The sequence below is a fragment of the Malania oleifera genome, chromosome 2 (assembly GCF_029873635.1).
Source record: "Malania oleifera isolate guangnan ecotype guangnan chromosome 2, ASM2987363v1, whole genome shotgun sequence".
NCBI lineage: Eukaryota > Viridiplantae > Streptophyta > Magnoliopsida > Santalales > Ximeniaceae > Malania > Malania oleifera.
The window spans coordinates 25,445,494-25,470,218 of record NC_080418.1 but is presented as its reverse complement, the minus strand read 5'-3'; the positions used below and the strand labels follow the sequence as shown (position 1 = coordinate 25,470,218).

Genomic DNA, 24,725 nt, shown 5'->3' with positions numbered 1-24,725 from the left:
AGAAGTTATGCACAGATTTAGGAGCATAGCCATTACTTGATGGGGACGGAGTTGACTGATAAGGATAAGAATTTTCTCATATGAAGAGAATCTTTGGCCGAAGGCCTCCATGTGGACTTCAAATCCCTGAATAAAGACGACCATATTGCTCAGGTATAGAAGAAAAAAAGTCTCATCCCCTTGTGTGTTGTCTCTTGGTCTAAAGTCCCATCCTCATTATTAGATAAACCATTATCTTGCTCAACAAAGATGCCTAAATCAGCCAACCCCACCAAAGGAGGCATGTATTGATACTTGTTCACATGCTCACAAATATATTCCAACAACAAACAAATCTACTCCTCATACATCTCATCCAGTTCCTGTTTTGGTTCAGATTCAAACAATGCATCCTCCGGCTACAAATTAGGCACCTCAACTACCCTATTCAATAACAGACTAGGAGAGGTTGTGCGAATCTTCTCGCATTCCTATCAATCCAAAGGTCCACAAAAAGGCAAAAACTGCCCTGCACCATGGAGCTCTTCTCTTCCTGCACTTCCCAAAACCCCAATCTCTCACTTGCAAAAAATTGCCCAGAATCCAAGGTAGCACCCAAGCTTCCCTAAAACAAGAAAAAAGAGCACTCCAAAGATGGCTTGCCATCCTAAACACTCTTAAAACAAGAACAAATGCACATTCAAGTTCTGTTTTGTCTAACAAAGTATCTATTTCTCAAATATAGAACTGAATTGCTTACAAATTTAATAGCTTACAAAAGAAGATATACTGTCATCATAAAGCAAATGACAATGCAAAAAATTTTATTAATCAATAACATAAGGACTTACTACTCCTAAATTTTACCATAAGAATGTTTATTTCCCTCCTATTTTGTGTCCATCCTATTCCATGTTGGATGGAATAACACAAGCTTAAGTCACTTTTTCTCTATCTGCAAACCAAACATAAACTACGAGAAAAAAAAAAAAAAAAACAAGGTTAGCATGTCATACCACATGCTTAAAATTCTAACATCGTCATATTAGAGGGTTTCCCTTCTAAGGAACTGTCAAGTGTTAATGAAACCAAGTAGCATAAGAGTTTTCATACACCAGGAGACAAACAAACCACCCATACACAATTGCATATATAAGAATCAATAATAAGATATTTCCATGAGGGAATTAAATATGCCCACAGGCCAAATCCCCTACATGTTGCTTGATTGGCTGGAAAAAGTATGCTCAATCCCAACTCCTATATGAATATAGACACCGAGAACTATCACATGTAAACCAATACAGTAGCTCCCTCATCCCAGGAATTTTCACAAACACCTGGCATGCACCAAATCTACATTAACACCGCCCTTGGGTCGTTGACTTGATGTCTGCCCGCTGGCTGTGCCACTATATTAGTTTGTTTCTCACAATGAACTCATGCCATTCGGCTACATGGGTAGTCCTCGAAATATTTCGTTATCTCTGAACGTTTTTATCCCAATCTTCTTTGTGCTTTTCTGGTATACTGTCGATATGCCTCTAGCCATTCCCCTTCTAATCGGCTTTTTAGTTTTCATAAATTCGCTTTTATTCATCAACACACAAAAAACAAAACAAAACAAAAAACAAAAACAAAAACAAAACGAAAAAAAAAAAAAACAAACAGTTCAATATATTGCAGGTGTTGAGGGGGCGTTACCTTGGGTGGGCGAGGCAGGACCTTTGGGTGGCAAGAGAATGAGAGACGAGTGCGAACCTAAAGAAACGAGTGCAAAAATAGAGAGACGGCGCAGTTGATAGCCGTGAGAGAGAGAGAGAGAGAGAGGAACGCGTGCAGCAAGGGACGGAGCTCAATTTCACGAACGCAAATCCTTCTCTATGCCCAATAATCCAAAGAAACAGCTGAATCCGTTTGAACTTGCTTGGATTCTGGCTCTTCCCGGCCAATAGCAGAAGCTTAAAGTTAGCCCAAATACTGGAAGTAGCGATCCTGTATCGCCGGATGCCTCAGCGCTGACTTCCGCAGCACCCCCGGAACCACCGTAATCGTCACCGCCGTGAGTTTTCCGGACATGAATCACTTTATCCCCACGAGCGTCAGTCTCAAACATGGGATGGGAGGCTCGTTTTTTTATGTAATGTAACAGATAATTGAAAATATAATAATAAATAAACCTCACACGTCAAAATAAAAATTCTTCAAGAACAAAAAATTTATCATGTTATATTTTGAGAGTTTTTTCTCGTTTTATTATTAAAAAGAAATAAAATATTAAATAATACTCTTATTAGGAAAAATTTCTCAAACTAATACTCACGTAATCTCGCAGCTTGGTGCTGCGAGATTTAAAGGCCTAGCAAGTAAGAAGCTGGCACGTGACACTGTGGCAGAGCAAATCTCGCAGCACCAAGCTGCGAGATTTAAAGGCCCAACGAGTGAGAAGCTGACACGTGGCACGGTGGTGGAGCAAATCTCGCAAGCATCATGCTGTGAGATTTAAGCGTCCTTATTTTCCTTTCTTTTTCTTTTTCTCAAATAAAATTCTTCCAAAAATGTAACATTAATTAACATATTATATATATATATATATATATAAAAAGAAGAAAAAAAATGTCAAAAAATTATGAAACACTAAAACTAGATTCAAAAATAAAAATAAATAAATAAAATCAATATTTTAAATAATATTTATAAAATTAATACAAGTTAAAATTTTAATTGAATAAATGCTCATTTTTATCCTTGAATAAAAAAATAATCCTTAATATAACCCAAAAGATAAAAAATAAAATTTTTAATAGAATATAAATTATTTAATTTCAAAACTTGCTTTTTAATTAGTAATATAGGAATAATCTTATTGTACATGCACATTGACAAATAGTAAATATAATTTTTAAATGACTTTTTTTTTCAAATAATATATATATAGATAATCATTTTTAAAAATCTAAAAATATTTTTTAAATCTATAAAATGAACCTTCGATTATAGAATTAATAGTTTTGTTTAGATGGTAATCTATAAGTAGGTTGTTCCATTAGAGTAAATGAAATGAGTTTAATTTTCTAATCTAAAAAAAATAGTAATACAACATTTAGATTTTTTTTTATTTGTATTCATCATTGGTGGGTTATTTTATATATATACATGTCTGTGTGCATGTTTTCTATACATGTTAATTTGCATGTATGAAAGAAAAAATAATAATAATAAGTGATGATAAAAGGGGGATTTATTTATTTATTTATTGTAAAATTGCATCATGGTTAGGGGTGAGCACAATTCGGGTATAACTGAATTAACCGATCGAGTTCGATTGGTTTGGTTCGGTTCTAGATTTAGATAATTTTAGGTATTCGATTTTAGGTTCAGGTATGGTGAGTCTTTAATTTGGTTAATTGAATTACCCGAATTACTAATTAATTAATAATTAAATATAAATTAGTAATTTTAATATATGATATATGTTAAATCTTAAATGTTTAATTTTAAAAATATCTCTTGTTGTGTGTATAACCAGCTGATTACTAATTCTAATTTTTAGATTTCAATCAATTATAAGCAAGCCACAATAATAATCTGAATTTGTCCAAGCATCAACCACAATTACACGGGAAAAACCTGTTTATTTTAATGTGTATGCCAAGCCTGATCAAGAAAAATATATATTCACCTTCCCAATATTCAGCAAAGCCAACAATAAATTCAGCAAAATGTAAACATGCCAATCACACAAACACGATAACACATTTACGGGTTTGGCCCAAAAATTGGCCAACATTCACGGCAAAAACTCACTTCCAGAGACACTATATTAAATCTGGTGGAAATAAATATACATACACAGATTTACCCCTTCTTGGCTTTCCAATCTCCTCTGGAAATCAGCCAAGAACAACCAAGAAACCCCCTCTTCGCACCTGCGAATAACCTAGGTTTCTTCCTATTGTTCTCCCTTATTTCCTTAAAGAAATCCCTCCCAAGAAACTAAATCTGAGCTTTCACCTTGCATTACCTGCGCGTGAACCTCTGCTGGAAATACCCACGCCGCACCCACCTCCTGCCGTCTCCCTCTCCCGCGCGCTGCGGCTGAAGGATCTCTCTCGGCGGTGATGGCCTCCTCGGTTCGCAGGTGCTCTCTCACGCGGCTGCAAGTGAAGACGTCACTCCTACGCTCGGGGTGAAGAAGAAGACTCGCTGCGGCCCTGCAAGAGTCTCTCGCGGCTGGAGAAGAGAAAACCTCCTCTGCGCTGCTGTTTTTCCTGTAGCTACAAAACATAATTGATCTAAAGACCCTCTCCCGCCCCTCTGCTGCTTTTGTTTTACTTTTACAGCAAGAAAGGAAATTACAACCATGCCCCCATAAATAAATAAAAAAACCCAACAGCAGCCATTGGATCAAAAAATGAAACGGACGGTCCAGTTTTTTCTTTGTTCAAAGCTTGACATTCCAATATCTCTTTTATCAATAAATCCTTTTATTAATTAAGTTTGAATTAAATTTAATATAATAAGATTATCTATATATATATATATATATATATTATATGAAAAAAAAAGTCATTTAAAAATTATATTTACTATTTGTCAATGTGCATGTATAATAAGATTGTTCCTATATCACTAATTAAAAAGTAAGTTTTGAAATTAAATAATTTATATTCTATTATAAAAAAAATTATTTTTTTGGGTTATATTAAGGATTATTTTTTTATTCAAGGATAAAAATGATCATTTATTCGGTTAAAATTTTAACTTGTATTAATTTTATAAATATTATTTAAAATACTGATTTTATTTTTTATTTTTTATTTTTGAATCTAGTTTAGTGTTTCATTATTTTTTGACATTTTTTTCTTCTTTCTATATATATATATATATATATATATAATATGTTAATGTTACCTTTTTTGGAAGGATTTTATTTGAGAAAAAGAAAAATAAAGGAAAATAGGGACGCTTAAATCTCGCAGCATGATGTTGCGAAATTTGCTTTGCCACCGTACCACGCATCAACTTCTCACTCACTGGGCCTTTAAATCTTGCAACTTGGTGCTGTGAAATTTGTTCTGCCACCGTGCCATGCGTCAGCTTATTACTCGCTAGACCTTTAAATCTCGTAGCACCAAGTTGTGAGATTACGTGAGCATCAGTTTGGGAAATTTCTTCCCAATAAGAGTATTCTTTAATATTTTATTTTTTTTTAATTATAAAACGAGAAGAAATTTAATATCAAATGTATATATATATATATATATATATTATTTTTTTGAAACAAATGTATGAATAAATTATATACTATATGAACTATATAATATAGAAATAATAAAATTAAAAAGTTATAATTAGACTTATGTGTGGTATTATAAAATTTGAACTCAATTCGAGTTTGAGTAGAACTGAATTGAATCAAGTTATAGAGTGAGTTGAGTCCGAATACCTCACGAGTAGACTTGACTCACTTGCACCCTTGAGAGGAGGGCGGAAAATATCTTCATAGTGTAATTAATGAAAAGACAGTTAAGGGGTAGGGGTAGGGGCGAGGACAACCAGGAGAGAGTGTAGGCTGCATGGCTTGGATCATGGAGACTCGGGTTTTGAAGAGCTTGCCATCAACATTGAGTTTGACGTGGTCATTTGGTGAAAATCTTCGAGAAGTATTAAAATTCTTTTTTCCTTTTAAATTGTTATTATTGATATTATTTTTATAGATAAAAAAGAAAAAAAAAATGGCAGGTCTTGAAGCCTTCATATAAGTAATTTTAATATAAATGTGTTTCAATTGGACGAAGAGAAATGAGAGGAGATAGTAAGTAAAGATTTAATATCCTTGAATCTATCAAAAGAAATGGTTCATGATCGCATAAATTGGTGAAAAATGATTCATGTAGTCGACATCACTTAGTAGGATTAAGGTTTGGTTTTGCTGTAATTACAAAGATTTAAAAATTTAGTTACCATAATGAATTTAGTCATAGTTTATAAAGTAATTTTACCTTAGTCCTACTCTATCTATGATGCACAAGTATATAATGAAACATTGCTAAGGAAAGTTCTTCACTAAATGCATCCCCCCTCTATACAAATTTAAAGAATGTTGCTAAACTAACTAAGAACTAAGACACATTTTATTCATTGGTTTTCTAATCTTCAAAAAATATTTGTTTGTTCTTTGCGAGCAGTGAGATGGCTATGATTAGCTCATTCTTCTAGAAAACAAGAATTGACTTGATAAGTCAAAGCATTATAGATTCACTTATAAACTTAAGGTCAACTTGGTATTATTATTATTGTTATTTTTTTATTTTTTTACTTTTTATTTTTATTTTTGCACAATAAAGAAACAAATTATAAAAATACATTTATTTATGTTGTCAGTTTTCTCTTTTTATTTTTTATTTTCTATTATTTAGGAAAAAATTGAAAACCAAATTTTACAATTTTTGATTGGTTTGACAACCTGCTGCTTGAAATTTTAATATTCAGAAATAATTATTTCTAGTTAAATCATTCATTTCATATATTTTTTAAGTTATAACTAAATTTAAAAAATCATATAAATTTAAATATAATTAAAATAAAAATATATATAAATTTGAAAAAATAATAATAAAGTTAATAATAAAATACTTTTACTATTTTTCAATTGTCATCTCCAATAAAATTATTATTGCAGAGTAAATTTTAAAAGTATAACAATCATTTTTTATTGCTATTAAAATATTTTTATTTTATATTATTTTTAATTTTATTATTTTTATCATATATTTATAATATTATTTGATTTAAAAATGAAAATGAACATTTTTTTAATCCAAATTTTAATTTATTTTAGTTTTATAAATATTAAGTTGTTAGTTTTTAATTTTTAATTTCTATTTCATTTTTTGTTTTCATCTCTGATTTTTTTTTCTATAATTTTGAACAGTAATACCAAACAACCCCTTAAGTTTGTAGACATAAACTTGAAAAGTAGGCAAGTGCAGGTCTACCATACTTTGTGCTATCATTTTTATTTTAATAACAAAAAAAGAGAACAGCAGCATAGCCTGAATTGTTTCAGCATCTACATAGCAAAAACTAGCCAAGTAAACAACGAATAGAAACATTCAAATATATTTTATATATATTGACAACCTTACACACTCCTCCAGCTTCATTCTAGTTATCACTATGCTTAAGCCTGTTACAACCAATCTGGTGCAATCCAATCGTGGTAAACACATATAAGATTCTTTGTTATGTCAAGATATATCATCAAATATTTCCTCTGAACCAATGCTATCAAGTATCAAATATCGAAAAATATAGTTCAGCTCAGCTCCCATGGGATGGCTCTGGATTTCCCATTTGGGTTCGGCCTGCATGGGACAAATTCCCAGTTTCAGATGATTGGCCCGGCCATGTCGTCGGCTGGGAACGGCGGTGCTGTTCTGAGAGAGCATTCTGTCGCCTTCTCCATCTCAAAAACTCAACCAAAAGAGAACTAAAACACATGGCAACACCAAACCCCGCAAATGTTGCCAGGAGAACTGAGAGAACTGCTTGCACATGAACCTATAAGCCACAGAAAATTTACAGGCATGAGATGAAAATTTTCTTGAACATAAATTGCACTAAAGATGCTTGAAACTCTCAAAACTTAGGATTAGGCCCCCCAAACAACCAATTGCATTGTACCAGCTGGAAGCACGGAGGGCTGCCAGTCATATGCAAAAAGAAAATAAAAAACAAGCCAAGTGTTTTGGTGAAATGGCTAAGATAAACATCTCATCGCAAGGCAGAGTGACAGTAAATTCCACTTGGGAAGGTATATGAAGGCACAAAATAGACAGAGATGCACACCTCTGCAGCAGGGCTGGTGATGGGCATGATTCAATCTCAAAAGCTAAATTTAAAAAATCAGCAATTATCTGTAAGGGAGTAGAAGCCTTTCAGCCAAAAGCCCATAAGCAAGCAAAATCTCCATGGTAAAGAATTTGCCAGTTACAAAAAGTTTCATCTTCACCAACAAGAGTCAAGAGTCAAATCAGGATTTATATAAAAGGGATGGCTTTATTAATGGAGATATCCGTATTTCTTCAAAACTAGAAAATCTCAGAGTAAGCTTTGCCACATGTTTGGGAGCATTTGTGGATTTAATAAATATAATAAAAAATTGTACTAAATCTATACAAATCCAAACTGAGGCCTCAAATACATGCTCAGAAACACAACCTAATCTATCCAGCATTAAGAACCACATGCAGTCTAAAACCAAAATTACCTAATCTAAATACAATTAACTAATATGTTAAATTCAAATTCGCAGGAAAAAGGGGATGGTTTGCAGGCGGCTAGAACTGAGTGGTAGTGGTCGTATGCATATTGCCATATTGGCACATAAGTTTATTCCATGACCAGTTCTTCTAGGACATCATGCAGATGAGATCTGGAGCAAAACAGCAACTTCAAGAACATTGGGTGTAGAATGGTAGATTATTATTTATATTATTATTATTATTATTATGGACAAGAAAAGAATGGTAGATTTATGCTTCTCCACCTAATTCTGGATCCAAGAATTTGGTGTGGAACTTGGCATCATGATTCAAGTTCCACACAAAAACTAATATGGCCAAACCAAATCCCAAATAGAATACGGTTTATGCAAGGGTAAAGTTAAATAATTATTCAAGTCAGCAGAGCAAGTTTTGAATAAGATGAATAGAAAAACCACTTACCAAGGAGTAGAAAATATGAGCAAAGAGAACAACTAACGCGAATTGAATTGATGCATAAACCCAGACAAATCTTCTCCTCACTAAGCACAAAAGTTTCAAAGGTTTGAGTCAGATACCATAGAGAACAGATTATATAACAGGCAATAAATTTTCATCACCATTCCATTGTCTGCCAAAATCTTATAGTTAAAGAATGATTCAATATAATCAAAGCATCAACTTCTACTCTAGGTTCCTCAAACACTAGAATCCATCATTCAATCACAACGCACAACGCACACCATTTGCCCTCGATTCAAATTTACCACGAGTTGCTTCATGCCATTGTATTATTTGATGTTAAACAATCTGAAATGTAGTTCTTAAGGATTTTGGCAGCTTACCCATGGTTGAAGATGTCATGGATGCAAGGACACCCAATACACAAGAAAATGGAAGAGAAATAGCGATTGCACTTGTACCCATCTTTTCAACCTGTAGATAAACAGTACAGACACATTTTTAATGCAAAAAAAAATGGTAACCTAGACACAGTTGAATTTGGAAGTTGCTGGTCTTACCAGAAGCTGCTCAAGAAAACAAAAGTAGGCCAGCATGCTGATAATGACGAGAACTGGCACTTCTTGCCAAACCCTGGTAAGATTGTGTTTGAAGTCAGGAACTCAAATATCAAGCTGGATGCATTTTAAAATTTAATGCATGACCAAATTTAACTTTAAAGCATGACCAATTTGTTTCTTGCAATTGAGCTTGAGATGACAAATAATAAAGCACAGAAAAACATAGAAAAGATGAGGAAAAAAACTGAATTTCATTTCATCTAACCAATTAATTTTTGGTTGGATCAAATGTTACCTAGAATACAGATGGTTCATGGATCGCCACATGGCACATACTATAAGATGTGGAATCTTAGGCGCATGTAAATATAGATATAATCACACCTGTACTTTTTGGAGAGAAAGTTGAAGTGTTTCTAAATCTAGAAGAGAATTTTCTTTTGTGAAATAGATAAATTATGATTGAAAATAGAAATTATATGCAGTAATTCACAATTTTAACTAATAAAAAATGTCATACAAAAGATATTGAATTAGAACATTGAATCGCTAGATTTAGCCTCCTGGAATGAAATTTTGCTATGTTTTGGAGCATTTGTAACAATATGCAGTTCGCTAGGGTGTTAGCTTTTCTGGTAACTCTATGCTAAGTACCATTGTTATTAGAAGATGCAGATAAAAATAAAACAGAGGGAACAAGAAATAAGGCATGGCAATGAAGGGTCCAATGGATCTGTAACAGATAAGATAGTATGCAAGGATTGGTCCTTTTCAAAGAATGGACAACACTGCCTTTGGAAATGCTACAAAATTGATTGACAGTGTGGAAAGACATGGCCATTTTGAAGTGGGCAGGTTACTTCCTTGCGCTGGATTAGTGCCCATTGAAAAGCCATGGCCAAATACTGACATCTATTCACACAATCGGCACTCCAATGATAACTAAAAAAAGAGAAAAAGGAGCCCCTCCCAAAATCAAACAAGGGAAATGAAAAGCTCCTTTCAAACCTGAAGATCAAAAAGTAACCATGCAAGCATAGACAAGGGGCATTAAAAGGCTACACCTTATTGAGGAGTTAAATCAAAGAATATATAGAGTTGTAGAGATCCTCTGTGTAGTTTTATATCTAGGGCAATCAATCTACATCTTTCCCCATATAGCCCTGCAGCTGTGTGGAGATCTTCAATCTGCAAAATCTGGATGACTAGTTCTTATGGAGATTCATTTTGATCTAATTCCATGTTTTGTGACAAAAGAGGATTTGGAATGGTTTGAAGTGCAGATTGGGCAAAGTACTCCAAATTCCCTTCTCCAAATTGTGTAACCTAGGCGAAAAAAAAGAGGCCCAATACTTCAACCAAAGGAGTGACCAAGTTCTATGCATGAGTGCTTAAGCCAGTTATAAATCTATGGAAAATTTTGACTTCGCTTTGAATTGCTGGTCTGCACTGAACAGTAGCACAGTAGACTATAAATAAGGAAGGATGAGTAATTCTATTCGACCCCAGTGCAGAAAAACCAAGCAATGGTGAGAACAAACTCGCTATATTTAAGTATCCTGTCAGAGTTCCACATGACTTCCAATCTACTCAACAGATCACTCAACCGCTTCCCATGTTTTTTTTATTGAATAAAACACACACGTACTCTTTGTTCCAACCAGTTGCAAACTAACAGTGAGAAGGTTAATATCCATTCTCTTAGATATCTTCACCAGGTCAAAACCTAACCCGAATGTTTGGTATGGAATGTATTGGGAGAGGAGTGGAATAACAAATTATATAGCAAACATGTAAATTATAAAAAGACAAATTCCATTTCACTCCATTCTTGCATATCAAACAAGTCAAAATAGTTGAATTGGAAGTTCTCATTGCCTTAGCCTCCAAAACTTATTTGTAAACTTAAAAGAATCATGAATCCTGGAAGTTCCATCATTTATTTTAGGTCCGCTCAAGTGACAACCACAAAGATAGTGTTAGAATCGACAATGAAAGGTGAGGCAGAAGTTTCATATCAAACAAAGGATTGAAGCAAAATGAGCAACAAGTAGCAACAAAATAAATTAAACCGCGCTAAAAACTAGACATTTGAATCCACAGCTTAAAAATTAAGTTTTATTAATGGTGTTTCACCCCCCCCCCCCCCCCCCCTTCCCACTTGGCCCCATCCCAAAATTGGGTCTTCCCTATTAAGGAGATTTGAAGCATAGTAGGCCTGAACTCTTCCCACTTATTTACAGATTTAAAGTGGATAACCCTTCTATATGTGAGATGCAGTTCAACAATCAAAGCAATTTGGGAGCAAGTGGGAGCACTATGAACTAAACTATGAATCTGGATTCAGCGTGTATAAATCCTTTTTTTTTTTAAGGTACGATATAAGGAGGGTATTTTACCAGGTACAATTGATCACAATCATTAAATTGATATTAAAGACGAAATACTATTAAAGAATTAGGTGGTATGTGCTTTTGAAGTATTACCCCACTGTATAGATTAACCAACCATATAATTGACAAGCTAGGAAAAAACAGGGATAAAAAGTTTTGAGTGCCAAGATCTTAAATTTTGATTTTGACTAAAATTCAAAGCTCCAAAAGTATAGAAATTTTGATTTCGATTTGGAAAAAAAAATTATGGAAATTAGTAATAAATCATGGAATTCTTTAATGAAACTTTAGAAATGGGGACTATACATAATAATGTAAGTTTTAGGATTAATAATTATAAATTAATTGCATCTATGTTGTGTGTGAGGTGCAATAGTTGTAATATAATATGTGTATTAAACATATTTGATTAATATAAATAAGATTCATAAATCAATTAAATATTTTTATTATAAAAATAAATATAATTTAGACATGAATAGTTAAATAAAATGTCGTTGATAAATATCTAAGTTTAAATTTTTACAAAATTTCAAAAGCCCTCGTAATAATCTTTTTCTTTAATAAAAAATAATAAATTAAGAAAGAAATTCCAATTCGCATTTAAATCTCTCATTTAAATTCCAAGGAAATTCCATTCTATAGTTAAAATTTCGACAAGTTTTGCTAAAATTTTGAGATTTCAATAAATTTTAGATGATTTGTTCAAATTTGGCTGAAATTTTGTAAGAAAGAAATTGACTGTCATTTTGATTTGGAGTGTGAAGGAAATCAGAAGTTTTGATGGAAATTTTGAGAATTTTGCGAAAATTTAAAACCATACTCCAATAATTTGACATTAAGGAATGAAAGTAAAGATGCTTTGACAAAATCAGATGCTGATTGAGTAGTGGTAACAACAAAGTTTACTAAAAAAAATGTAAAACAATTTTCAGTGGTTATTTTGACAATAGTGGATGGAGAATTAACATCATTGAAAAATGCATGCAGCCTCCAACCTTGTTGGAGCGCCACTGCAGTGTTTGTAATGCCATCAAGTTATGCAAAAAATCCCACTCTGACTGCAGGCAGGGCCCAGTGCAAAAAAGGGGAGAAGTGGAAAAACAATTTCAGAAGGAATGAATGATTAATGCCCCATCTGATTGTTGAATTTTGAGAAATCTTAACACATCTTCAGAATTTTAGGATGGGTTGGGATGGTGGCCAAGGACTCCAAATTTTCGTACTGCTTCTCAAAAACCAAATGGAGAATAATGTCATTTCCAAGAAAACATACCAAATAATTCACTTGCCTGTATCCATTCATTTCTGTCTGTTGAGCTCTATTTGCTCTGTTATTTCGAGTTCGCACACTTTGGATCCGTAATAGAGTGACAGGTAGGTTCTGAACCTCTTGCTTGCATATGTCACAGTTCTTGTTACCTTTGATGCTAAACCATTTTACAGCACATTCTTGGTGAGCCAGAGCAAGATCACCTTTGCAGCTACACTCCATCTTGAGGGTCTCACCACCTTCACCCAACTCAACCAAACAAATTCTACACACAGCCTCTTCTTCAGGTATATCTTCACCATCAGCATCACCATTTCCTGAACCATAAGACTATGATAAGAAACTGTGTGTGTCACATGTAAAAGAACAGGTGAAAAAAAGCCTAGCTGGAAGCACAAAACTACAACAGTAAAAACTTGGCATTTTATAAACCCAAGAACTCATACTAGTTCTAATTAGTCAAACAGGAAAATAAAACAACAAAAAAGGCAGTTCCTTATTTAAGGTTATGTTTCCTTTCATTTAGTTATTATACTAAGCAACCAAACATAACAATGGGAAATTTTCATTCACATAGTTTTTCATTTAAATGATGAGTAGGCATATAAATAGACTAACAAGTTCTGAAAAAAATAAGAATTAGTCCCCGGAAAGCATTGAGAGCAATTGCAAAATTTAGTCTACTTATATCATAATAGAGGCAGTGAAAATACACTAGTACCCTATGGCATCTTCAACAACCAATTGAACATTACAGTAGCTACAATATGAAAGGAAAAACTGATTTTTAATGAATGGTTGATTAATAAGAGAATGAAAATACCAAAATCCACTGTCGGTGACATATTTGAGATGATGACATCTCCTTCCTTCACGTGAGGGGTAGAAGGAATTACACGGAAAAAAGAATCCATTCTCCGTAAACTTTTATCTTTGTTGTTGACAGGCACTGACAATGATCGAGATATGGGTCGCAGGGCACCTTTTTTCTACAAAAGCAAATAAAAACTTGACTCAAAAGATGCTCAAATGTAGTATGCATGTATCTTGCTAATAAAACATTCACTAAAGTTTCAAGGGGGCTGGCCCGACATAAATCACTGAAAGTATCTCAATTCCGTGGCTCAAAAAAAAGCATTGCAGAAAGAACTCAATTTCTAGGTACCCTGTGGTACAGTTACTATCTATCACCACAAACATTCAGATCAATTGAAATAGGAATTTTTGAGGCACTTATGCGTATAACTTACATCTGCAGTCACAGGACTGCATACACTTCCTCCATGTACAGACTCTGGGTTTGAGTGTCCAATTGGAGTCACAGGAAGAGATGATGTTCTCTTCATCCTAGGGGTAAATATCTTCGTAAGCGACAAGGACCTTGAGATTGAAGGCTTCTCCCGTGGAATTGTGGATGAAGTTCCTCGAGTTAGGTTGGCTGCCTTCTCAATATCTGATGCAGGATTCCGATACTTGAAGCTCAGTTTTGGTAGGAGACTCTTTATCGTTGCTTTACCTTTAGATGAGGAAGGGCCTGGAGACCCGCTTATTCTTGCATCGGAAGGACTAGGCGTCAACAGAAAATTTACTTTCCTGGGAGTAGGACTTGGTGTTGGGGGCATCTTTATTCTGACAGAATCCTGCGAGGAGTCTGTCAATGTTCTTGATGGTATCTCTAGGAAGAGGTTTTGTCGCCTCCACTGGTGAACATGAGTGCTTTCTTCAATTATCCCCAATGAATCCTCACCCTGAAAAGAACATTACAGATGCAACATTAAACTAAAGAATACGCAATAAATTTAACATGCCTAATGAGTTAACCTTATTTTTTCAAAGTGATTCAGTGAATTCATTTATTCAGGAACTTAAAGAAGCTTCAAAAGACAGCAACCTAAAATATGAAAGATTCTCAGACTCCTTCCTTCAATGGCAGCACAATTTGGACCAATTAGAGGTGACCAAAATGCATAAGAACACATGATAGAAAATAGACAATTTTCCCTACAAGATACTTAAATTGATAAGCTGCAATATTTTTTCCCAATGCATCCGATACACTATTAGCACTACAAAATGCGCTTCCACAGAACTGCCAACTTGATTAGAAGTTTAGAACCATTTCCAGAAAATAAATAAATAAGTAAATAAATTAGGGAGAGTTTGGACGCCTTAAAAAATGAACCATTTCATTTTTGCTTTATTTGCATTTGAAAGCATATGTTCATCCATATGAAATGTGGAAAGAATACAACAGTCACTTCAAAAGACCTGGAGCATCACTGACAATTGATATACCAAAAAAATTCAAATAATAACATTTATCAAGGACATAAATAATAAGACTAGATTCATTTCAAATTCTATGTAGAACTCAGTTTCCATTTCCATAAGCTGTGTTTACAACCCTAATCCATGTTATGCTAAAAAGTCTTGGACTAACTGAAACAAAATAAAGGATGTTTAAACAATTATCTTCTCATACTACATATGTTGTCAAAACAAAACCATTGGTTCCATAGATACTTTTTAGAAATAAGTCCACCCTACTGATAAGCTTATGGATTCAACCACAAAATAAATCTACCTTTGCATCATTCTCATTTTCTCTAGTTGAAATTTATATAACTGGTTGATTATGCCAAAATGTAAAGCCTTTTTTTCATGTGGTTGTGCATTAATCACAGAATTTGCCAGATGTGCAAGTGCAAAACTACCTGATTGGAATTTGGATAAAACCAGACCATACATTGTAGACAATTTTTGGAATTGATAATTGGTTTCTAGTTAAATACGATGATAAAGGACAACAATTCACTGAAGCTATTAATGAATCTCATCATCTTGGTCTCCATTGTCCAGCTTTGGTTATAAAAAATTTACATGAAATTTGAGAAAGAACCAAGGAATGAATATGAGATCAAGCAACTCCTTGCAGAAAAATCTTTCTAAGCAAACAGCATTTTGAGTGAGTGATTCTGGTAAACTAGAAAAACTGTCAGATGTAAAATCTTGTTATTGGGAACTGAGATATCTCAAAAGTCAAACCCCTCTTTACAAATGTATACCTTGATTACCTTCACATTCAGTTGCATGAATGGGTTCTGAAATTCATAGCATGACTGCTCTATTTACGTATTGATTGGAAATTGAATTGAATTGGAATTCTATCCACCCCCAATGAATCTAAACAACTCCATAAAAGAATAGAGACTTGAATTCCACAAAAAGGGGAATTTCAAATCAAATTCAAGTCTGAGAAAGCAAAAGACGTAGGCTCAAGTTGTATTTGAAGCATGGAATTGCGACTTCAGAGCTGAAAGACCAAAATCCAATTCCACTTGGGTGCTTTATGTTACGTTTGGTGCGAAGGAAGGAAAACGGAGAGAAAGGGAAAGGAGCCCTCCTGTTTTATTGAACATAAGAAAATTGAAGGAAAATAAAATATTAATAGGATAGTAATTTTAGTCAATAAGATTTTGGACAAATCTCTTTCCTCAAATTTTACTCCTACTTTTGAAGGGATTGATTTGGCGAGAGAGAGAGAGAGAACCTTTCCCTTCCTTAGTTTTTCTTTAAACAAATGCAGGCAAAAAGGCTTCACACTCACTTTCCTTTTTCTTCTTTTTTTTTCCCTTCCTACCAAACTTAGTATACCAAATGGCAAATACCAATGAATTCAGAGCTGAAATTAAATTCATTGACTACAAAACCACAAGAATACAAGACTTTCTACCCCACAGAATGGGACATCAACTCCAATTATGCACAACCAGATCCAACATTAACGAATTTCTTCCATTGTCAATGTGACAAATTGCATAAGAATTGGGCATTAGGAAAAATGTCCCATAATGAACCAAGGAAACTAGAGAATTCTTTAATTCACCAAGTTAAAACCGCTCAAAATTTGTACTACGCGGCGATTTGAGCGCACAGATTTGAAGCAGGATTTAACGTTTCCAAGCATAAAATTTTGCAAGGTAACTAGTGACTGTACGGAGTCGCACCGTAGTATTGACAGCAACCACGCGATTCACTTCTCACCGTAAACCGTGAAAGAGGGAAACGTTCGGAGAAATATCAATATCAAAGACAAACACTCCCCTTATGCTCAATTCCCCCATTTTTCTTAAAAAAAAATCGATCCTTCAAAAAATAAAGCAGAAGCCCTTGGGAGATGTTTTCATGATATATTTTTTAGATTCCCATGTCGGTTGGCCAAAATTTACAAACGCTTAATTAAATCCAGGAAGAAAATATGAGAAGGCGATTAACAGGAGATGAGTAAATCGAAATAAACAAACCCACGTCAAAATTAGCAAGCGTTAAAACAAAAACAAACAAAAAAATAAAATCGGACGCTACCCATCCAACATTTCATCCAAATATTACAATTTCGACAGCACCGTACATGCATGATCAAATACACAATGAGGAAACATCGAATTAGACTACTCGTCCACTCATGAAAGCTCAACAAGTAGGTGTGAACTAATTTCAAAAAAGCAGCAGCAGAAACAGAGTACCTTTTGAACTCGAGCAGCGACAGTAGTAGCTGCGTCGCATGCACCGGCGTCATGGTCCTCTTCGGCTCCCGACCGTGCTTTCATTCTCTCATAACCAAAGCCCACAAACCCAGAACCCACTCAACCCGAAAACAAAAGCACAGATTGATATTCGAGCGTTGAAAAACAAGCAAGCTTGAAAGTACTCTCCCTCAATAAATGAGAAGGCGAGACAGAGGCGCGCCGGCGGGGAATTGGAACAGATCGAGTAGAGGAATCAAATGCTCATAAAAATCTTGAGATTGAGGACCCAGAAGCGGGGATGAACTGAGTTGAAATGGGTTGGAGTTAATTTTTGGATTGGATCGATGAATGATGTGAATTTAATGGGAAAAGGGTGTGAGAGGCAGGGCCTGGCCTACTGCCACTCCAGCGTCCACTGGCGGTATACTGGGAGTCTCTCGGGCGCGCATTTTGTACACCTCAAATCGCTACACGTACACCTTCGGTTGGGCGCGTGCGTCACACTTCTTTCTTGCGAAATGCTATTTTATTATTATTATTGTTTAAGTTTTCGCTTTAGCTCGAGCCTTCGAGGAAACAGTGTGTGGGCCCCCATTCCTCAAAATCTTTTCTTTTTCTTTTATTATTTATTCTTTAATTGAATTTGTTCATCCCAACGCAGCCACGTTATGATTTTTTGACAGTGACCCATCATTTTCCTGACAGTCTGATTGCAATTTCGCGGTCCGTTCACCGTTGGATTCTTTTGACTTCAAACTGAATTAAAAAAAAACATTGACTTCAAAAATCATTTTCTTATTTGAACTATTTATTATTAAAAACTCTAACTTGCTTTAAAATGATTAAAATTTTAAAAATAAATGTTAAAAATGTATTAAATGTAAAGTTTTTATTAATTTATTATATATTTTATTTCTTATAGTGATAAGTAAGCATTAAAACACTGGATTGCATCACACTTTTCTTTTTAAAAAAATTATTTTAAAATTTTATATATTATATAATCATAAGATAAAAAACTTTGTCACAAAAAATTCACAATCATTCTTTTAATTTATTGTATTAATAACATACCTAAAGTTCAAATTTATCAAATTAAAATTATGCTTCTGCATTTTATGTTCATATTTAATAAAATTATGTTGTGTTAGATGTGACAATAGTGATGCTATTAAACGTGCTATCATTTCAATTTATCAAACACAATTTCTTTAGGTCAATTAATAAGATATTTTCAAATAACCAAAAACTTAGATAAAGTATTGCAAGTATAATCATGCTCAAAAGGAACAATAAAAAATTCTTATAGCATCAACTCCTAAATTCATAAGTTACTGCATTTATTGACTCTATTAAAATCAAACCTTACTTCGGTCATTCATCACAAAACTATAACGGTCACATGTTGACGTGGCAAAATGAGCTAGAGCAAGGCATCGGTGGGCCCCATTCTCTGCTTTAGCTTCATCAATCAATGAGATTAGGGTTATCGTGTCTATCATTTTTTATCCATAGCTATATCTAAAAACAAATGTAACAATTAAGTTATTGTATCAAAAAATTTAAATCATGAGGGTGAAAGTTTTTAAAAAGATTCTTCTACTCACCCAGTACATGTCTATTGAGTCTAACATTTGCGTTTATAGTTCATGATGATTAATAGTGAAAAAGACCGAAGCGGTTAAATGCCCCTCACTCTCAAGTAAGAGAGGGCAGTTTTTCAAGTTTGGTACAGTTTCAAAGTTCTTTTTTTTTTCTTAACTATTTATTATGAGTGTAGTTCATTTGTCAATCATCAGTAGAGTTCATATGTTAATTTTGAGTAGTGTTCAACTTTCCGAGTAAAACTCATTTGTCATTTTGTAAGCAAAACTCTTTTGTCAATTATAACTAGAATCTATTTTTAAATTTGAGTATATCTCATATGTTATTTGTAAGCAGAACTTTTTTATTATATATTAGTGAAACTCATTTATAATTTATGTCTCATGGTCTAATGGGAGCAAAAATTTACAGGAATATTTTTTATTGACATTGGAAGCACATCACATTATAGCAGGATAACGTTTCACAATTTAATGAGTCTTTTGTTTCGATCATGGGATAGATGAAATGAATATAATATATATTATTCATTTGTTATTTGTTTTATTTTTTTGGTCCTAAGGGATGGAGAAGGGTAGGTTAGGCAAAAGACGGTTATTGAATTTATCCGACCCAATAATAACCATTTTGGGAACGCACAATGCCAAAGTCACTGAATGTCTTCTCCATATTACTATATTTCTAGAGTCAATAGTTTTTGTTGTTTATGGTGTGGTTCTAATACTTTGGAGTTCGTAAACAAAGAAGGAAGAAAAATATGAAGAGGCAACACTGTAGGGACTCGTCGATGAGCAGATCCCAAGAGTCAGGAAATCTCAGGGTGTATGATGGTCGACGAACTCCTTGTTTTCATCAACGAGTGTCCTTCTTTGACTCATCGATGAGTGCCCTATTCTCGTCGAAGAATGCTTCTGGGCTGCAAGAAAATATTTGAATTTTGAATATAAACAGTGTGACGGTTGGGGATTCGGAGGGAAGTCTCCGAGGGCTTGTTATCTATATTCTTCTAGACATATTTTGATATGTAAGAGAGTAAGAGGGTGAGAGAAGGAGAGAAGATCATTGTAGTGTGTAATCTTTAATCTTCATAGTGAAATCTCTTGTCGATTACTCCCGTGGATGTAGACTTTACCGAACCACGTAATTCCTAGTGTCGCTGCTATAATGATTCCAAAGAAATAATAATAATAATAATAATAATAATAATAATAATAATAATAATAATAATAATAATAATAATAATAATAATAATAATAAATAAATAAATCAATCAATCAATCAATAAATAATTAAATTTAAAAAATTATTAATTTTTTTAATTAATTAAAATAATTAAATATTTTATTATTAATTAAATTATATAATATAATATAATAATATAATATATTAAGTTTTATATATATATATATATATATAAGATAACAATCCTTCCTGACTCTTCAGGAAGGATTGAAATCACAGAGTGGCCAAACCCCCTACCCTGAAATAATTTTTCTACGCCTAGCCTCAACTCCAGCTCCTTCTGTCTCCGTCTCTCTCTTTCTTTCAATTTCTCGACGAGTTTGTGGCGGATCGGGAAACGGAAGGTGCTGTTAGATTCCTGGTTCTGCTGCCGACATTTTTACTGAAACAAATTTTTCATGGGAACGACTTAGGCACTGCTCCTGGAGAAAGGTAATTTTTTCCTATTTTTCTAATTTCGCTATTAATATGCGGTTAAATCGACGATCGGGTACCACCACATGGTCCTAATCACATTTGTTGTCATTTTGGTGTGGGTAATTTTTCAATTGAGGTTTTCTAGGCCCCACTCCAAAGTAAGAGTGAGATTTGAGAAATTTGGCAATTTGGGTATATTTGTGGGTATTACTATTTATTTAGGAATTATGACCTTAGGAAATATTTAAATAATATTTTATTGGATTTAGGAATTTAATTTCAGGGTCCAGGTGAGCGCCGTAGACATCTTTTCGGGGTCCTTGTTGGCGTAGTGCAAGAAATCAAGTAAGGGGAAAAATATATATTAAATCAGAATTTTTATGAATTTAATGAAAATAAAAATTGTGTTATACATACGTGTATATGTTTCGGTATGGGTAAAATGCCAACTGTTTAAATTTTATTTTTTCGAGTTTAGGGTTGTTTATTAGATATGTATATGCAAAAATGAACTGATGAAAGTGAGAAATATTTTTAGGATAATTATGTAAGAAATGAAAGGTATTTTCAGTATATAAACATTAAATGTTGGTTGACTTATTTTATAGGCAATGTATGGATTTTATTGCTAAACTGTGTGGCATGAGATTCTATGCAAATATATGTTAAATGTATGAGATGTAGGTTAAGTAAGTAATACATTGTGAATAAAATATGATATGAACTATACTGCTTGTGTGTGATAATGCAACCATGTAAACAGTTGAAAAATGTTGGGTAAACAGCTGAAAAATGTTGAGTAAAACAGCTGAAAGATGTTGGGTAAATGTGTAACAGCTGAAAAATGTTGGGTAAAACAAGTGAAAGATGCTGAATAAATGTATGACAGCTAAAAAATGTTGGGTAAAATAGCTGAAAGATGCTGGGTATGAAATGAAATGAAATGAAAAGGAAAATGAATGGAATGGAAATGAAATGTGAAATGTGAACAATGTAAAATGGGAAAGAGTCACTTAAAGTGAAATGAAATGCAATGTTTAAGCCATGAATATGAACAAATGTGTATGATTGAATAATGATAGAAAGAATGATGTATTATGATATTAGAAGTATGTATGTACGTAGAACATGTAATAATTGGGCGAGGCGTACCTTTCGCCTGAGCGCTTGTTGAGTAAGGCAAGTGTACTAGTAGCTACAGATGTGGCAGTAGCCGCATAACGTACTAGGGCAGAGGGAACCTACTTGTATGAGCGGGTAGATTTTCCTATCCTTAGGGCCTTCGCCGGTAAGCTAATGTTGAACGGTGTGAGTACGAGATCAATCTAACATTTGAGGGCTTACTGAGTAAGGTAAGTGCCCTGGTATGCTTTAGTAGTAACTTTAGGGTTACCTAAATATCAGAGCAGAGGGTGTTGACCCCATGGGTCACACCCAATTTTGATAATGACAAATACTTAAGTATTTGATGGCTATCTAGTTTGTATGTAGGGTTATATTAGCAAATCAATTAACGGCACATGAAGTGAAGCCTGAAGACCCAGAAGATTTGTCTTGTGTTGTAATTCATATTATGTTTATCATTGGGTCTGTAATAGTAATTAGGATATTGGTCTATAATAATCTCTGCATGTCATGCATGTAGGTTTGTAAACTCATAAATGTCATAGATTGACCATAGAGACCGAATGACCTTAGGGCACCCTTCGGTCAAGCAACGCCAGCTTTTTGGGCGTACTTGAAAAAACCTTAGGTCCCTACACAAATGCACAAAATAGTCCTCATATCACATATATTATTAGGGGAAATAAGTGAATTAAAAATTGGACTTAATTGCAAAAAATGAGAGAGGTCAGTCGACCGAACCCCAGGAGTTCAAAACTCCTCGGGCGCCTGAACTGTTGAGAAGTCAATAGTTTGACCAGACTTCGGGCGATCGAACCTATTTTGACCTTATCATCCTCGGGCACCCGAATCCCTTGAAAGGGACACCTCGCCAACTCGGGCTACTGAACCATACAATTCAAAAAGGACCCCGGGTGGCTGAACACATGGATTCGGGCTACCGAATATTTGACTGGGCACCCGAAGTTATGTAGCTTGGCTACTGAATTTAATTTGGGCTGCCAAAACAGGACACGGGCGACCAAACTCAGTTGAATATCTTTTAAATTTGTGTCTATTCGGCGACCGAACCTCGGTTCAACCACCCGAACCTCGGCGGGTTAAAATTAAATTAACCACGGTAAAATTGGGTTAGGTTGGGTTAATGAGCTTTTAACATTTTGAATCTTTTCTAATTATTCCCAAAAAGTCCCCAATGGTTATAATTTTATCCCTACCTATAAATATGGGTTCATTTTTAAGGATTAGTTAGAGATTAAGAAAATTTATTAGCCAAAAATCCCCTCTCTTGAAAATACCCCCTTTGCCCAAATACTCTCAAATTTCCATTCCCTTGATATATTTTAGGTTTGTGAGAGTATATTGGTTGTGCTAGTGTATAGTAGTATTGCTCATACTCCCATTACTTTGCTTGAGTGTTTGATATTATTTTTGGGGAGTCAAGCAAAAGTTTTCCCACAAATTTTTATTTGATAAATCTAGTGTTGGGAAAAACTCATTTGCTTAAGGATCTTTGCATTGTCATTGCAAAGATTCTTATAGCTTGGATTTTTGTTGTGCAAATATTTTTGAACAAGCAAACTATTTTCAAGCTAGTATTGTGCTTATTTCATTGAGGAAAATCTTTTTGAACTAGTTTGATTATTTGATTTGTATACTTGGAATATTGATGTGCTATTGAAATAGTTTTGATTCCAAGATACTGCTTGTTGTGAACACTCTTGAGCATATTAGCGATCATATCCTGTTGAGTGTAGCTTGCACAAAAATACACATCACTGAGCTTACATTTACCTATATTGTTGATGTGTGGTTGATTGATTATATTGCGCGTATTGGGTACATATCTACTTCACATGAAAGCACAATCACTGTGCCAACTTGATTGAGAAATATACTGTTGTATTTCCAAACACGAGCCTGAAGAGGGAGACTAGCCCTAGAATAGTCCCGGATTGGCTTAGACCCGGTTAGGAAAGCTAGGTGCGCCATTCTGTTAAGGCGCGTTGGTTGAGGTCAGCCCCTTAATTGACCTGATTAAGGTTGAGGTCAGCCCTGTGGTAATTGACCTGATTGTATTAGGTGCTGCTCTACCCGTTAAGTGAGCCATTAATGGAATCCTCGGGCTTGCGAGCTAGAGGCGGGGACGTAGGCACAGTTGGCCGAACCCCGATAATATATTGTGTGTCTTATTTATATTTATGCTCTTTATATTTACCGCATTTGTATGTTATAATTGGTGAATGTTGTGCATGATTTTAATTTCCGCACGTTGTTTCTATTTGCGCATTTGGAACTGCATAGACAGACCCTATGTTGTGAATGTACTACTACTAGATTAGTTTAACCTAGGCAATAAATTTTTAAATTCTAATTCACCCCCCCTCTTGGGAATACACCAAAGCTAACAATTGGTATTCGAGTCTCGTGGCATTGACTTAAACGTTTTTGCTAAAAGATCGAGATGACTCTCATTGGTGTATCCCCACTCGGAGATGGACAGTCACTTTCCAGTCCTCCATTATTTTGTGGTGTCGATTACACCACCTAGAAAATTAGAATGACCAAATTTTTGAAATCTATGGACTGGAGGGTCTGGCTTGTGACTGCTAAAGGAAGATGTGCACAAATAAATAAAAATGATTTTAATATGATTAATTCTAATGTCATGGACATGTTATATCTTGCATTAGATTCTAATATTCTTGTTGAGTTTGTGGCACGTCATAGTGCACAGGAAATCTAGGATGAACTAGAAAAGAAATATGGAGAATCCCAGGAAAAGGAGATCGTAACTCCTCTGAATGCTCCAAGCTTAAATGATCAGGAGGAGGTAAATTATGAGCTAGAAATCAACGAGGAGGTATATG

General features: G+C 34.2%; 2 protein-coding genes across 7 annotated transcripts in view; both read right to left on the bottom strand.

Annotated features, from left to right (window-relative positions):
• The window catches only part of LOC131148989 (uncharacterized), a 36,827-nt gene extending 32,534 nt beyond the window's left edge, over positions 1–4,293 (bottom strand). For 2 of the 4 annotated variants that reach the window (XM_058098994.1, XM_058098997.1), the window contains exon 1: positions 1,684–2,145. The gene's annotated coding sequence lies outside the window, so the exon portion shown is untranslated. Of the gene's footprint in view, positions 1–1,683; positions 2,146–4,003 lie in introns of those variants that run through there. The other 2 variants (XM_058098996.1, XM_058098998.1) reach the window with 2 other exon arrangements.
• A 2,797-nt stretch (positions 4,294–7,090) lies between these two features.
• On the bottom strand, positions 7,091–17,966 carry LOC131148988 (uncharacterized). Of its 3 annotated transcripts, XM_058098992.1 has the most exons (9): positions 17,464–17,891; positions 14,188–14,685; positions 13,761–13,926; positions 12,957–13,254; positions 9,272–9,344; positions 9,095–9,185; positions 8,712–8,791; positions 7,834–7,901; positions 7,091–7,545 (listed from the first exon to the last, which is right to left on the bottom strand). In XM_058098992.1, exons 1-9 carry the CDS (start codon positions 17,545–17,547, stop codon positions 7,452–7,454), a joined length of 1,452 nt encoding a protein of 483 aa, XP_057954975.1. In that variant the 5' UTR covers positions 17,548–17,891; the 3' UTR covers positions 7,091–7,451. The 3 variants fall into 3 exon arrangements, with proteins under 3 accessions (XP_057954975.1, XP_057954974.1, XP_057954976.1); XM_058098991.1 differs by lacking the exon at positions 7,834–7,901 and having other exon boundaries at positions 17,464–17,966; XM_058098993.1 differs by lacking the exons at positions 7,834–7,901; positions 8,712–8,791.
• Between the last annotated feature and the right edge of the window lie 6,759 nt (positions 17,967–24,725).

Bases quoted from the DNA above. Each gene is read 5' to 3' on its own strand.
- LOC131148988 (XM_058098991.1), bottom strand. From the start codon at position 17,547: ATGAAAGCACGGTCGGGAGCCGAAGAGGACCATGACGCCGGTGCATGC. The intron at 9,186-9,271 runs GTAAGACCAGCA...GTTTATCTACAG, and splicing joins GTTTTCTTGAGCAGCTTCTG to GTTGAAAAGATGGGTACAAG. The intron at 7,546-8,711 runs GTAAGTGGTTTT...TGTGGCTTATAG, and splicing joins CTCATATTTTCTACTCCTTG to GTTCATGTGCAAGCAGTTCT.